General features: G+C 43.5%; 2 protein-coding genes across 2 annotated transcripts; one reads left to right on the forward strand and one right to left on the reverse strand.

The window, feature by feature from the left end:
* The first annotated feature begins 412 nt into the window (after positions 1-412).
* HYPK (huntingtin interacting protein K) lies at positions 413-2908 on the forward strand. Its single transcript, XM_014062132.2, has 4 exons — positions 413-636; positions 1700-1755; positions 2409-2460; positions 2585-2908. The coding sequence occupies exons 1-4, from the start codon at positions 451-453 to the stop codon at positions 2678-2680; spliced, it is 390 nt and encodes a 129-aa protein (XP_013917607.1). The 5' UTR covers positions 413-450; the 3' UTR covers positions 2681-2908.
* Positions 2909-2957: 49 nt separating this feature from the next.
* On the reverse strand, positions 2958-8914 carry MFAP1 (microfibril associated protein 1). The gene is made up of 9 exons (XM_014062131.2): positions 8742-8914; positions 8415-8634; positions 8194-8323; positions 7710-7897; positions 7365-7473; positions 7122-7282; positions 4346-4505; positions 4069-4158; positions 2958-3924 (listed from the first exon to the last, which is right to left on the reverse strand). The coding sequence occupies exons 1-9, from the start codon at positions 8821-8823 to the stop codon at positions 3742-3744; spliced, it is 1323 nt and encodes a 440-aa protein (XP_013917606.1). The 5' UTR covers positions 8824-8914; the 3' UTR covers positions 2958-3741.
* Between the last annotated feature and the right edge of the window lie 6645 nt (positions 8915-15559).

Raw genomic sequence — 15559 nt, forward strand, 5'->3', positions numbered from 1 at the left:
AGTGACTGATTACCATTTTTCACACTTAGCGACCATTTTCACACTTAGCGACCGTTGCAGCATCCTCATGGTCACGTGATCAAAATGTTGATGTTTGGCAAGAGTTACAATTTATATTTATAAATTGTAGTTATGTTGAAATAAAAAAAATTACAATACTATTTTTGCGTTATATTTTTGTTGCTCCCTATAAAATTTTTAATCAAGCCCCCCACCCCCGTCCCGGTCAAAGGTGTCCCTCTTTACCAATCTGAAAATCTGGTCACTTTACCCTTCCCGCCTGGCTGCTCCTAAAGTCCCCGCCATCCCCATTGGTGCCTCCATCCCCCCCGTCAGCCGGAAGCGGTAGCTGCCGCTACTGGAAGTTACGTCCAGGCTTCCCTTTCCGAGCTCTGCGGTTGGCCCGAGTGCGCCGTCCCGGAAGTGCGTCATTGTGGGGCCGGCGGTGCGATGGCGGCTGAAGGAGACGTCGAGCTGGAACTGGAGGCCGAGCCCAACGGCTCCGCGGTCGGCGGGGATGGCGCTGGTGGGCGCCCGGCTGAGAAGCCGCGGAAACACGACAGCGGCGCGGCGGATCTAGAGCGCGTGACCGACTACGCGGAGGAGAAGGAGATCCAGAGCTCCAACCTGGAAACGGTGCGGGGCGGTGGGGAGAAGAAAAGGTTTCCAGCACCGTGGGGCTTTCCCGCTGCCTCCGAGAAGCGCCCCGCGTGGCCGCTCGTTGCTCTAGGTCTAGGCAGCCGGCCTTACATTTCCTTCTCTTCTCTTTGAATGGCCCAGAAACATTGATTTTTCTTGGGCTGCATTCATGTGGATTGGAAGATTACTTTCCCCTCAAACTAATTTCAAGTTCTGTCCATATTCCCACGGGCTAAAAGGTAACCTGTAACTATCTGTTCACCCACAGCGATGTAGATGAGGTTAATTCATACTTCTCGACGCACAATCTATCCCATAATTAAGCCTTTAATTCTCTACATCACCCCTGCATTCAAATTTATTTAATTTCTGTAGTGCCCAACTCAACTAATTCTGGGTAGCTTACGATTCTAAAATTGTAAAAATAAAATAAAAAATAAACATTAATAAAATCTAATATTAGATTTACATATTAACACAACATCTGTGCCCTTCTGTGTCTTTTATGGTTTTAATACATGGTGTTTGCCATGTTCTTTTAAATTTATCATTATTTAGAAACATTACTGTTTTAGACAAACCTAAGTATTTTATCTAAATATGTAAATTACAAGTCACAATATGCCATGTTTTTAGCTGGCTTTATAGCATGTTTTAAGACTTCTGCTCCCACGTAACGACATTGCAAATTTTAATATTATGCTGTTGCTCCAGAAATCTTTGGAGTTTGGGATTTTACTACCTATATAAATCTGACCGTTGTAATTTATCTGAGTAATCAGATTGCTTTTTTGGAGTACTCTTACACAAGAATTCTGCAGAATAAAATTATTTTATTCCTTGACTCAGGTTTATTGGAACTCCTGCTGTGCATGGAGTCCACACTACCCTTCTGCAGTTTCAAGTGATTCCACAATGAAGAACCACTGAAAAGAAAGAGTTCAAAACAATTTAAAAACTTTTGGATGTGAAACTTTATATAATGCCTGCTGCATAATCTGTTTTTATATATGCAAACTTTTCAGATCTCTAAGTTTTCCTTTTGTTTTGATTTTCCTAGGCCATGTCAGTGATAGGAGACCGGAGGTCTAGAGAGCAGAAAGCAAAGCAGGAGCGGTGAGTGCTTGAACAGTTCCAAACTTCTGTTCCCAAAGAGCAGCATGGGGCTTATAGGTATAAAACTACAGAATTAACTGATTTCCAAGATGGAAATCATGGCTGCGAGTTTAAGGGTGGTAGTGAACACATCAAGAGAGTGGAATATTATTTCCCAGGCAAATGCAAATCCTATCACTATACCTGTCTTGACAGTAGTTGGAAAACTCAGGAAGATTGGCATGTTCTTTGATAACTTCTTTAAGGTCTTCTGCTTGGGCAGGGTGGGTGGGTGGGGAGGACCAAAAGACCTACAAGGTCCCTTCTAACTCTGTTAAACTGAGATGTTTTCTATAGCCTTTACTAAACTATCATATAATTTCCCTTTTAGAAAAATTTGTTCAAAATTCATTTGAAATGAACTTGGCATTAAAAACTGTTCTTATTGTTTGAGCTTACTTGCCATAGCCGAAATAAATCTGTTTTAATGTCTGATAATGTCTGGGGGTTCTTTGCTATTGGAAGACCAATCCTGGGCTTTTTGGGGGTTCTGTTATATAGGCAGTATTAATCTGTTATGTTCTCTCTGGCATACTTGTATGAAAAAGAGGGGCCAGAAGGACTGTACTATTGTCTGGATGAATATAATCCTGAGCCATTTCTCTTTGTTGTAGAGAAAAAGAGCTGGCAAAAGTCACCATCAAGAAAGAGGATCTGGAATTGATTGTAAGTCTAGCATAGAACTAACAAGTTGGCTTGACTTTAATAGAAGTATTTGATATCTCAGAAAGGTCTGTGTGGATACTTGCAACTTGTACTGGCTAAAAATTACCTTCTCTCTTCTTTTTAGATGAATGAGATGGAGATATCTAGGGCAGCAGCAGAACGCAGCTTACGAGAACACATGGGCAATGTGGTAGATGCACTAATCACTCTTACCAATTGAGAACTCTATGCTGGGGGCCTACATGATATTTTGAAGTTATTAAATAAAAGTGTGATTTTCTAACTCACTGTGTTATAGATTGATCCAGATTAACCAGTTGTCTTCCCCCAATTAACTGAAAAGTGTTATGTTTTTAACTATACCCTTCAAGAATTTTACTGAACTCCACATTTTCTACATATGCAATTTTTAATTGAAGAAATGCATTAAAGAAAATCAGAAAAAGGCTATCAGATTCTTGTGACTGATCTTTTCAAGGTAAAGAGGAACATCTGGAGATAGGAAAAATAAACTTTATTCCCAACTTTTATCATTACTTGTACCCTTTTTAGTGGTGATTTACCAAATTCAGTGGGGCTAGACCACCGCCTGTTTCCCAAACTGCAGCTAAAAAAAATCAACCCTGGCACTGGAGTCTAACAGATTCCAAAATAAAAATGAAACAATCCAATGTTATCTGGAAAGTGAATTTGTATAAGTTACATTGTATCAGCTCTAATGTTATTTTATTTGCAAACAATCCTCTAATGTTGCCACTGTTCTATCAATAAGAGCAGAACAAGGAGTGGGCTTTTTCCCTGTTAAAGACAAACTGGCTTCACACAAGCACTGTTTGCATGATGTTCATATGGTTCATTTAGTAAATTATAGAAACAAATAATGGCTTAGCATGTTTCATGAAAGCTGCTTTCCAGCCTTTTTCTATGGCATATCTATCTTTAATGCGTATGGAGCAATACAGATTTAGTTAAAAGTATTTTTGTATGACAGGATCAGATTAGCAAACAACTAGGATAAGGGCACTTTTCACTCTTAAATTCAGATGAATAGTTTGTCGTCCGTCCCCCTCCCCTGCTATATAAGCAGTGTTCCTATAAAGAAAAGTTTTCTTTACAGTCAGTCAAAATTAGAAATGGGACTGCAAAAGATCTAAAGGAGAGTCCATTACACTGAGCCAGCACCAGCTTAATCGATTCAAGCCAATGAAAATATTTTGTGGTCCCAAGTAACAAAGTAGTTGAGCCAGAGCTAAAAGAGGGATCTGGATGATCCTTATCCATTCAAGTCACTTTCCGCTTCTTAGCAGAAGGTCTCTCAAAGACATCCCGCACGCCAGCTGCCTTCTGCTTGAAGAACTTTGTATTCTGGGCACTCTCCTGCCCCCAAGCAGAGTCGAAGGAAGTTGTGTCCTGGTCCACCAGGTGGGTGTATTTAGTCCGTCCAGAACGCCCAAAGTTCTTCACCTGGATTGCAAAGAGAAGAAAGTGTGGGAAGGATTTGAGATGAGGTCTCTAGAATTGCTCACCTGGCACTGATGCTGCCCAGAGAATGCTGGTGGGAGCCACAAAGCTTATCCTCAATTCGCAACCGGGTCCTTTCCCACTTACCTGCATGACTTTAGGTAAGATTGTCTTGTTGAAGTGATCCTCTAGAGTTGGTGCACTGAAGTCCCTCTTGTACACATCCTCATCTTCATCCTGAAGAAGCAAGAGCACACCTGAGCACAGGGAAGTTTGAGAACTATTGGGCATAGGAAAAGGACCCCCAATGTTCCATTTTGCAGAGGGGATGAAATATTGACAAAACTTATACAAGGATGACAAAAGGCAGGTCTGGCTATTGAACAGCTATTTGATCCTCTCAGTTTTGGGGCAAAATGCTTACCATGAAGAAGGCACCGCGGTGATAATATTTCTGCAGGAACTTGTATTTGCCCTTCACAGCCTTATTGGTGATGACCTTGCCATTGGCTCGGAGCTCGGCCCGGCGTTCTTCCTCGGTCAAATTCCGTACCCGTTCAATCTCTGCTTTCTCCTTCTCCAACCTATATAGAATAAAAACCCTGCTTCAGCCATACTCTCTGTCCCTCCTGATGTTTGATAAATGACTTTTAGCAGCTTGCAGATCCCCTTGGCTATGGAAGGTTGCCAAGCAGCCATGGGGCTTGTCCAGTATTACAACAGCCTACTTTTGTGTTCCTGACAACAAGAGTAAGATTTTTCTTTTAACACCCAAGAGTAATATCATATCATGGGATTTATAATACTCCCCTTGATAGTTTCTGTGGAACCCAGAACTGACACGGCCTATAGATCAGGCATCACTATTACAGCCCTTGACCAACTGCTGATTTAGTCTTATGCATATGGAAGCCTTTTATTGTTGCAGCCTGAAGAGATGGATAAAGTGCAAGATAAAATGCAACTTATAGCAATAGCACTTAGACTTATATACCATTTCATAGTGCTTCAACGTATCCTTATGATTTCCCACTTGTTATTCCTAGTTCATCACACTGGATGAGAAAAATCTGGTTATTCCGAGAAAGCAGAAACTGCAACTTTAAAAAGGAACAATCAATAACCATGTCATGAAACTTTTCTACCCATGATGCTATTCTCTGGGATTGGAACCATCTGCACCTTTTTAATACTTCCAGACCAAGATGCTTAGGAGTTGACTGCCCTATGACCCCTGGCATGCTTGGCATTTGGTGCAGACTATTTTCAAACCACCTTGAATTAAGTAGCTTGATTGGGAGATCTCTCTCCCAAGCCAATTACCTAGACTGACTCCCCACAGAGCCTTTATACTTGCTGTATTCAATATTTTGCCATCCTTGTTACCAGAAATAAGGTTTAGCAATTATTTCCAGCGCACGAGCAGCTCTGCGGTCCTTTTAGAGAAACTGAATAAATCTCTTGCAGACTTTTGTGCAGTTTGGCAAACTGACTTATGAATCCTCTATTAAGCTACAATAGCTCAAAGCAGAAGAAAAATGAGAAGCCTGAACTGTCTAGAAAGGTGACACATTTGAGAGTGTAATTATTAATTAAGCTGCTAACTTAATCTATACAGTTGCAAGGAACTAGTGGCTTAAGAATCAGATAAAACAAGAAGCACCAAGAATGAGTGCTGATAAGACATCTTGGAGTAGAACACCAGGTCCAAGCCTGCTTGCCACAATACAAAAGGGATGCTGGGCAACAAAAATGGTGAGGGGCTTGGATGCAAAATCCTGAACAAGAGTGCTGGTAAGAACTGTGTATTTTTAGCCTAAAGAAGAGAAGGCTAATGGGAGGGTAGGACAAGAATGGAAGTTTTACAAATCCAGCCTAGTTTACATAAGGAAGAATTTCCTGACTGTGAGAAGAAGTGGAATAGTTGGCCCCCGCCCTTGAAACTAACAGTTTTCAAGAAAAGATAGGTAGGAGAACCATTGAGCTGGGATGCTCTGAGGATACACACTCAAGAAAGGGGGTTGGGAGTGAGGGTATAATGGAATCAAAAAGGGGAGGGGGAAAGGAGAGGCATCATATGTAAAGGAAGGGAACACAAGCAGAGACTGAGGAAATGAGCATAGAGGGCCCAGTCAAAGCATCTGGCAACAAAATAAAAGTATATTATTACTGTGGAGATGTCAGCCAGCCACAAAATCTGGATCGTTCTTTTCTGGACCATGTTACAGAACTTTCAGAGAAGTGCCTTAATAACAGTGGGAGACTTCAACTACTCAGATATTTGCTGGAAAGCCATTTCAACCAAGACTGCCCAAAGATTCCTTGTAACGGTCGCTATCTGTTTAATTTTTTAGAAAACTACAGAAGAGTCAAAGCCCATTGCAGCATTCTTCTGGTCTCATGATAATGATTTCAATGTTCCTTCCCAGTTTCCCAAAAGCAAAGTCAATGGGGAAACTGGAAGTTAAGCAAGGTCATATAAGGTCACATATTCCTCCCTAAAGACAACAATCAGAATTGTCAAGGAATGCTGACACTGTTGTGCATTCATGTGATCTCATGCTTCCTGTCCTCTGTCCAGTATCAAATATGCAAACTGTTAAATGTATTGTGGAAGACTGCCTACAATATGAGTTCTCTGCATGAAGCAATACCAGACGAATGCCTGGATAGCTGAATTGGACATCCAATTATGAGAGGCCACTGCCTCTTCCCTAGGGTTTTGTATATAATTATGTGGATTGAGTTTATGTTTACTTGTTCTGTCATATTCTCATCACATGCTAAATAAATACCATTAGGACAGAAAAAAAAACCTGTCCTCAAATATAGTCCTTCAAATTCTGAAGGACTATAATGTGGTTGGGGTAGATATGCTCACTATTATTGTTCTATCTAGAAAAATAATAACTAATGGATTTAATTATAAGGAGTTGGTTAGAAAACTTCACACTGATCAGCTGTTTGACAATGGAACAAGCTACTTTGGGAGACGCTAGAGCTGTTTACAAAGGCTGTGGCCCCTCCATCAGAAGGTGTAGCATTGGAAACCCACACTGGGAAGTGGGATGGATTAAAAAGAATCAGGCACAGAAAAAAACTTGACATCAACAATCATCCTCGTTTACCCCCTCTTGTGAGGAGAGAAGGTTTTAACATTTTATCTATATATATATAATCAAAGTTCTGATTATACTCACGCCTCACGTTCCTCACGATCTCGCTTGATTCGCTTCAATTCTCGCACTTTCCAAGCTTCATACTCTTCTTCATCATTCTCATCATCCGTATCCAAAGCATCAAGGGCTGCCAAAGATCGCCTGTTCTCCTCCAATTCCTTCTTGGCTTCTTCTTCTACAATCTGCAGCAATATAGGGGAGGTAAGCCTCCTGAAGGACCACATTCCTTGTGTCTCAATCACCTGCTCCTTCCTTTCCAAATACCTTCAGAGTGTACTTGCGCCTCTCTTCAGCCATACGTTTGGCCTCTTGTTCCAGTTCCTTCTGTTTCAGTGCCTCTGCTTCTCGCTCCTGGACTGTGATTCGGTCCTTTCTGCAACAGATATTTGTGCCAAGTTGAATAATATCCAAATTAAATCTTTTCTAGAAGAAAACTTAGAATTCACAACCATCGCTGCAAGAAAAATGCCTTGGAAGGTATGCAAAGTGGAGCTGTAATTATATGCCACCAACATTTAAAAAGAAAAGCTGTGAAATAACACTCAGGCTCAAGAGATCAATGCCCACTGCCACCTCCTCCCCTTCCTTTTCTTAACTAATGGAACTTGCTTGCGAATGAAGACAGGTTTGAGACGTGGTTCAGTTTCATCTTCACTATCTGTATACTCCTCATATTCAGACTCAGTTTCAGACTCCTCCCCAGAACGGCCTTCGTCTTCCAGTTCCATCACTTCCATCTCCTCATTCTTGCGTTCCTGAGCACGTTGGCGCATCATATTACGTCGACGTTCAATTTCCTGTTAAGGAGAGATAAAGGGAAAAGGTTATCATGGGTCCATGTATCCCCTACCCCATTCCAACCGGTCAGATATCAATTTATGGCTATATTAAAATTACACAGGTGTAGGACTTTTACATGTCAAATAGTCCAGATCCAACTCTTGGAATCGCTAGCAAAAGCTGAGGACAAATGGCCAAGATTCTAGATGCTCCCAGTCAGAACACTGGGCTACTGGATACAATGCCAAAATATCCCCCTACATTTCTAAAGATGCAGTCCAACACCACACCTGGCTCTTCCGCCTGCACATACCTCATCGTCTACCTCTTCCTCCTCTTCCTCACTGGTGTCCTCACGCTCCACGTGCCAAGCTTCGCCTTCCACTTCAGAATCGCTCTCCCCCACCACTTCTGGCTCCACAATCTTGCGGTGCCTTGCCAGCCTGGAAGACAAAGGCCATTTTCCTCTCTCTGCCTCTGCTGGATCACAAAAAAGCCTCCAGGCTTCACCCAGGCAGCCCAGCTGCCACTTACCTCTCTTCCACATCCTCGCTGACCCGGTTCTGCAGGCGGCGAAGCCTGGGGTCGCTGGCCAGCTCCTCCTCCTGCTCCTCGGGCTCCAGCTCCTGCTCCTTGGCCTTCTTAATGAACTGGAATTCCTCGTCTTCCTCGTCGGAGGACTCCATGGGCGCATAGTCGGGGCGCTTCCCCGAGACGTACCGCTTCACCTTCACCTTCTCCATGGAAATCTCCCCTGGAAGAGGCGGGCGAGGTTCAGGCTTTCCAGCTGAGCCCAGCACCCCCCTCTTCCTCCCCCACCGCCTCTCCCCGCCGAGAACCCCCCTTCCGCCCCCTCCTCACCCTTCTCGTTGCGGACGGGCACGGCCCCCGCCGTGGACTGGATCGGGGGCTGCTTCATGAGGGCGCTGCTGGAGCCCGACATGGTGACGGTGGAGGCCCGGGCCACGAGGAAAGACGGCTGCTCGTCCGCCGCGCGTAAACACAGAACTGACGGACGACAGCCTTCCGCCTCCGGCTGCTCTGGGCCACTTCCGCTTCCGGGGTCCGTGGGGGCGGACCCCCGACGACCTTCCGTTGTAGCTGCGCCTGCGCACTTTCTTCCGAGGTGGAGCTTAAGTGGCGGGGCGGCGGTGGGCTCTGCCTTTTGTCTCCCTCCTGGAGCGGCCCTCGGAGTCTTCGCCGTGTCGCTCTGGCTTTCGAGTCCGGATGCCAAGCTCGCGTATTGTGGTAACAGGGAATGGAAGCGCCTAAACCCCGGGGCCGGGGGGGAGGCTTATTTCTTGTGCCCGACAGAAGGATCGGCTCGTGGATGGGACCGCCAGTCGGTTGCGAAGGAACATCTTTCTGACCGAAAAAAGAGGAATTATTCACCAATCTGGAAACAGCGGGACATATGTTTAGAGGGAATAATAAAGTATACTTGGCAAGGAAGAATTGCAGCAATCACATTTTCCATTTCAACTGGTTTCGATTCCAAACCAAATAAGGTACTTTAATGGGTGTCATGGATTAGTAAAGAGTCGTATATAATCCAGCAAAGGGGCAAAGATCAAATCCAAGAATTTCCAATATTTAAAAGAGCAAGGTCCCCCCCCCCCAAGTTTCAAATTCTACTGCTGTGCTACCTGCCTAGGTGGATTTCAGTGTGGATTATATTTTGGAGTGATTCCATCATCCTAATCGAAGGGCCAGACCTATCAGAAGAGTTGTATGTGTATTTGGGTGGGTGTACACTTTTTCCCCCTTGAAAATATTTAATATTATAGTAAAAATATTTATTTATTTATTGAATTTATATTGCTGCCTACTAACCCATGATGACTCAAGACGGTTTACAGAATATAAAACCACATTTAAAACATTAAAAACTAACAAAAAGAATCAAATAAATTAATATAGCACAATATCACACATACACACACACCCCAGTGGCAGCAGATCAAACAAGTCATTTAATGGGCTTCACCCCGCTCTGGGTTCCTCAAGCCCACTGGCAGAAGCAGGTCTTCAGCGCCTTCAGGAAGAGTATTAGAGGGGGGGGGGGCATTCTAATCTCTAGGGGAATGATGTTTCAGAGAGGGAGCTACCACAAAGAAGCCTTTCTGGGTCCCACCAGGTGTATCTCCCTCGGAGATGGAACCCGCAACATTCCCTGTTTCCTACTCTGATGCATTGGGTAGATGTGACCATCAAGTGACAGTCCCTGCAGGAGAGGTGATACATGTACACACCGGGGTCTGCACAAAAACATGTGAGCTGCATTTTGCATAAACTGGAGCTTCCGGATGCTCTTCAAGGGCAGCCGCATGTAGAGCGTGCTGCAATAGTCAAGACAGGAAGTGACTAAGGCATGAGTGACTGTGAGTAGGGACTGTTGGTCCAGGAAAGTGCATAACTGGCGTACCACCCACAGTTGCACAAAGGCCCTCCTGGCCACAACCGCCACCTGCTCTTCAAGCAGGAGTTGTGAGTCTAGAAAAATCCCTAGATTATGCACTGGGTCTGGGATAGTGCCACTCCATCCAAGGCCAAATATGGAAATTCTCCCTCAGTCAATGAACCCCAAACCCAGAGCCACTCAGTATTGCCAGGCTTTAGTTTCAATCTGTTGCTCCCCATCCAGCCCCTAACAACCTCTAGGCACTGCGAGAGAGAGGATAATTTAGCAACTTATTAAAAGTTTGGGATAAATAAAGAAAAGGAATAAGTCCATATGTCTCCTTTCTTGATTCCTTATTGAATGTCTATTTTTATGAGGAAGGACTAAAATTTGTTTAGTGCAGGCACAATAATCCATTTAGATTACAATATTTTATTAGTAGAGCAAAACTAGGATCTCTCCAGCCACATGCAACACAATGCTATTCCAATCTTGTAAGGATGCTGTGTGAACTAAAAGGAATATTGAAAGCAGTTGAATCACTCAGTGGAGAAATAGAGTAATTTAAGATGGTTTCTTTAAAAAACTTGACAAGACTCATGTCATTTGGCTGGCTGTGGTGCTGGGACTGAGGGAGGGGACTTTCTTGATCATACACTTTTATACAAACGTGATTTCAGAGCAGAACTATGTTCCTATTGTTTAGTGTTAAGGAAAGCACACCATTACCACATTTTCTGCGATTGTGTATTCAGCATGAGCTTTACTTGTTCTTGTGGCCCCGGAGAAAAACAGAAGAGCAGCTATTTCTGAATGCTGCTATTTATTTGTTAGAAGAGCTCCAAACTTTTGAACAAAAATGTTTGAGAGATTCCAAGAACACCTTTCAAACTAGGCAGTTTTCTACTAAATGTGAAACAAAGCACATTTTCCATTTGTGCATGCCCAAGTAGGTTTCAGAATTGTCTCAACAGTGAGATAAATGAAAGGTAGAAGAGAGAAGCATATTCCACAGTCCCCATGTTTCAGTTCTTTCAGATGATTGCTTAAAAACCTAGTCCTGTTTAGAGAAACGGTAACATTTCTGATATTCAGTTTCCTGCCAGAAATTCTTTTCTCAAATTGCTCACATTCTTCCTTTATTTGCAGATATGGGCATGCTTGCCTTCCCTGATATAGCCAGAATGCAAAAGCATTTCATCCCACAATGGGAGAGTTTATGGCTGAGGATGTTGTGGGAACCCAGTCATTTATTTTATGTGTGAAGTGAGCCATCATGAGAAGCCAGGCTGAGTGGCTTGGGCACAGACTACCAGGTGCCAAACTCTGGCCTGCTGTAATTGTCTGGTTACGTAGGTAGATCTCTGACCTGGTATTGGTGAGGGGAAGAGAATGACCATCAGCCTTCTGGGTCAGGGCAGAGATCAGGGTCTATCCTTTTAACAACCAGCTTTGCTGTGTTAATGGGTGTTTCCAGGCCAGAGAGCAGATGATGGTGCTCAGCAGGTGAGGGACAGGCCACTTCCTGTGTGGTAGAGTTCATTGTAGCAAGGCCTAGGATCCAATCTATTAATGTATGTTTGTGGTATGGAGACCTTACCTTGCCGGGTGACATGATTTCCAATATCAACTGACTCAGTTCTGCTTCTAGGCCAAGGGATGGTTTCCTGCTGAGGTGGGGCTTTGTTCAGAGACTACCTAGTTGCTTGTGAATATCAACAAGTTCACAGAGAAAGTTTTTTTGGAGTTCTTTGTGTGGAGCCGAATTTCCAAGCTCTTCAGAAGTAAAAGATGCTAACATGAAAACAGCTGGGACTGTGGCTGACCATGTGGAGGGTCTTGAGGAGAAATGCAGGAGGGGGGGGCACCTACTTCACAGCAGAGGGAGCTCAACTCCAGAAGCACCTTCTCTAGTTTCCACAGTTCCTTTCTAACTAGCCTCCTGGCTGGCCTTGATCCAAGTCAGCTAAGATCAGCCTTTTGGGATGCATATTGCCGCATGCTGGCTGCAGACACTGATCGCCTCATCACAGGTTGGCTTCCCCTGGCAGGTTGACTAAGGTGAGGGTCAACAGTTTCTGGTTTGGCAGGTTTTCATATGAAGCAACATGCTATGTTAAAAACATGGTCTGGTTATTTGGGCATAGTACTTTGTGTGACAGGAATTCTGGTTTCCTAACATGGATAAAGTTGAAGATTAGTTTGTTGTGTAAACCTAACCTTTCCTTGACCGGTTTCAAAGCAACTGTTTTGTTTGTACTCTTCTACAAAGGAAGAATTGCAATGCTGGTAGCCAGGTGTTTTTTTTAAAAAAAGAACATGACTCTTTCAAGAATAGAAGATTGTTAATGATGTTCCCTGACCCTGGAAAGTATATGAATAAGCGCTCTATAAGGGCATACTAGCTATTAGATAAAAATGCACAATTTTGTTTTCTAAAATTATAGCCTGCTTTACGCATACTGCTCTTCCTGGATTTGGTTTTCTTTATTATGGTTTGTATATCAGAATCTAAATTATTTGTATTTTGTCAATCAGCCACATTCCTTATTTCTGGATGCTGGAATATTTTAAACATGGATTGTTTTTCGCTTGAACCTGAAGCTACTCTATATGCATGTATTTATATGCTGCTTCAATCACTGAAATTAACTCTGCTCAGTTAAGATGTCCCAGAATAAGAGGCACAGAAATGTGGTAGGCACAGTGCCCTCAAATCTTACTCTGCGTCTTTTTCTGCTGCAAGTGAGAGATGGAGGACTGACCAGGAATGCCAAAACACCCACCTCCTCCCACAATGCCAGCAAAATACCTGTTTAACTGCTGACACACACACAAAAAATCCAAATCCAGCAAGCCTGATATGGAATTCCCCACAAGTAAACAAATCATTGTAGCTTATGTATGCGTGACTGGTTCATTCAGGGGGTGCTTCTTTGGCTTGATGTTTATGAGGGTTTATCAGGTGAGTGGCTTCCTGCATTGGGGTTTTTTCTGTGTCACTAAACAGGTATTTTGCTGGCATTGTAGGAGGAGATGGGTGTTTTTGGCATTTCCAAGTAAGCATTAAACAAATAAGTATATAGTATGCAGTGATAAATACAAATCAACAATAGTATTAGCAAATGAATAAAAATATGATAAAAATATCAGCTAATGATTACAGAACAAATCTTTAATCTTTATCTGTCAGAGCAGCTAATCACTAATGTTTCCTACTTCATTAAACAAAAATAAATAATGATTAAAACAGAAAAAGTTTGAATACATATATCATGAATAAATCCGAAAACCTGACTAGAACCCTCTCCCTTGTCCTTCTCTCCTAGAAATAACTGTGAAACAGGCAGCCAGGGGAGCAAATGAGGTGTACTCCAGACCACTAACCCCAAAGAATATTGTCGTGTTCAGGCAATGTCTGTGCATTAGAGGAGCTTCTTTTGCCTCTGCAGCCATGCACCACTGCACTGCACAAACATCGTTCTATGACAGCCAGTCCCACTCCAGCAACTCTGGGCGGATTGAAGAACCAACAATTTCATACTCCAACCCCCCAAATCCCAGGTTAAAACAGTAGTCCCAAACTGGGAGAGCAACATTTAGCCAGCACGCTTCCCCTGAGGCCTTGAATAGAGGCACAGGCAGGCCTTTGGTGCCTTATGGGAGGATGCCAGCATCAGGACCACACAGATGGGGCAGGCACAGGCAGAGGGAAAGCATGGCAACAAATTGTCTGCTGAAAGGGACCCACAGTATGCCCTCCCAGCAGCTCTGGGGGGGCAGAGCAGAAGTGATGGGAGAGGCAGTCCTGCAACAGCCTGGCTGGCTTTAGGGGAGATAAGCAGCCCCTTGAATCCCACCGGCAGCCAGAGCAGCTCAAGGAGCCATGGGGTTGCTGCCCAAACGTTGCTTCTGGGCCAGCTGAGACCTCCCAGGCTTATGACTGACTGACTGAGTCAAATTCTTTGAGAAGCTCAGTTCAGGCACCCAGGAGCTTCCCCCATGTAGCTGTCTATATACAACACAACACAATACAATAGCAGAGTTGGAAGGGACCTTGGAGGTCTTCTAGTCCAACCCCCTGCCTAGGCAGGAAACCCTATACTGTTTCAGACAAATGGCTATCCAACATCTTCTTAAAGACTTCTAGTGTTGGGGCATTCACAACTTCTGGAGGCAATTTCTGTTCCACTGATTGTTCTGTCAGAAAATTTCTCCTCAGTTCTAAGTTGCTTCTCTCCTTGATTAGTTTCCACCCATTGTTTCTTGTTCTACTCCCAGGTGCCTTGGAAAATAGTTTGACTCCCTCTTCTTTGTGGCAACTCCTGAGATATTGGAACACTGCTATCATGTCTCCCTTGGTCCTTCTTTCTATTAAACTAGACGTACCCAGTTCCTGCAACCGTTCTTCATGTTTTATATAGAAGAACTATATTTATTATAAAAGCTGATTACAATCTGAATCACTATATTCAATTTTTGGAGGAAGATTATCTGCTTGCCACAAGATCAAGTACTTAGGTGAGACTTTTGCAACCACTTAGTGTATGTGATCAAAACGAAAATGGGAATTTTCTTCAGTGTTTTGAGCAATCTGGATTATAATCAAGCTAAGGTTGCCTTAAAGCAAAAACCATCAGAAAAAGCTTGGTGTTCGAGGTCTCAGGCAACCCTTTTGCCACTTTAAGCACCAAAGTCTCTGGAACATTTATTTTCTCCAAAAGCCACACTTTCTTGATGGCATATTTCTCTCTCAGCAGACTTGGAAGGCCAGCTCAGGACGATCCCCAAGAGGAGGATTCAGAAGAATCATTCATTGGAAAATGGCAAAGATAATGTCAAGAATGAAGGTGGGTGGAGAAGTAAGAAGACTGGTCCTTAAGAGGAAGGCAATGACAGGCTCGATCCTGAAGAAGGTTTCAACCAGGACAGGTCCCTCCAGTCCAGGCCTTCCTTACAGGGACAAGATGGGGAAACCAAGGGATCAGAGTGGTTAAAAAAATACCTGTAGATTTCAGTGACTTGCATGTGTTATTATGAAGCCAGTGGTTAAGAAACACTGCCCAACTCCCATGAAGAGAGATGGAAAGTACTGGAGAAAAGATATCTGAGGGTAGACATGGAAGCACTCTTCAAACTACTTCCCCAAAAGAGGTGTGTGTGTGGGTGTGGGGAAAGCATACTGGAAGCTTCTAGAATGCAGACTGTGGAGTAAGGGATAAATTAAAAGACCAATTCTAGCTGAAAGTGAGAAAAATCTTCCTAACAGAACAACCTG

The sequence above is a fragment of the Thamnophis sirtalis genome, unplaced genomic scaffold (assembly GCF_051295495.1).
Source record: "Thamnophis sirtalis isolate CommonGarterSnake01/CBP01778 unplaced genomic scaffold, rThaSir2_p1.2 scaffold_2, whole genome shotgun sequence".
Classification (NCBI taxonomy): Eukaryota; Metazoa; Chordata; class Lepidosauria; order Squamata; family Natricidae; genus Thamnophis; species Thamnophis sirtalis.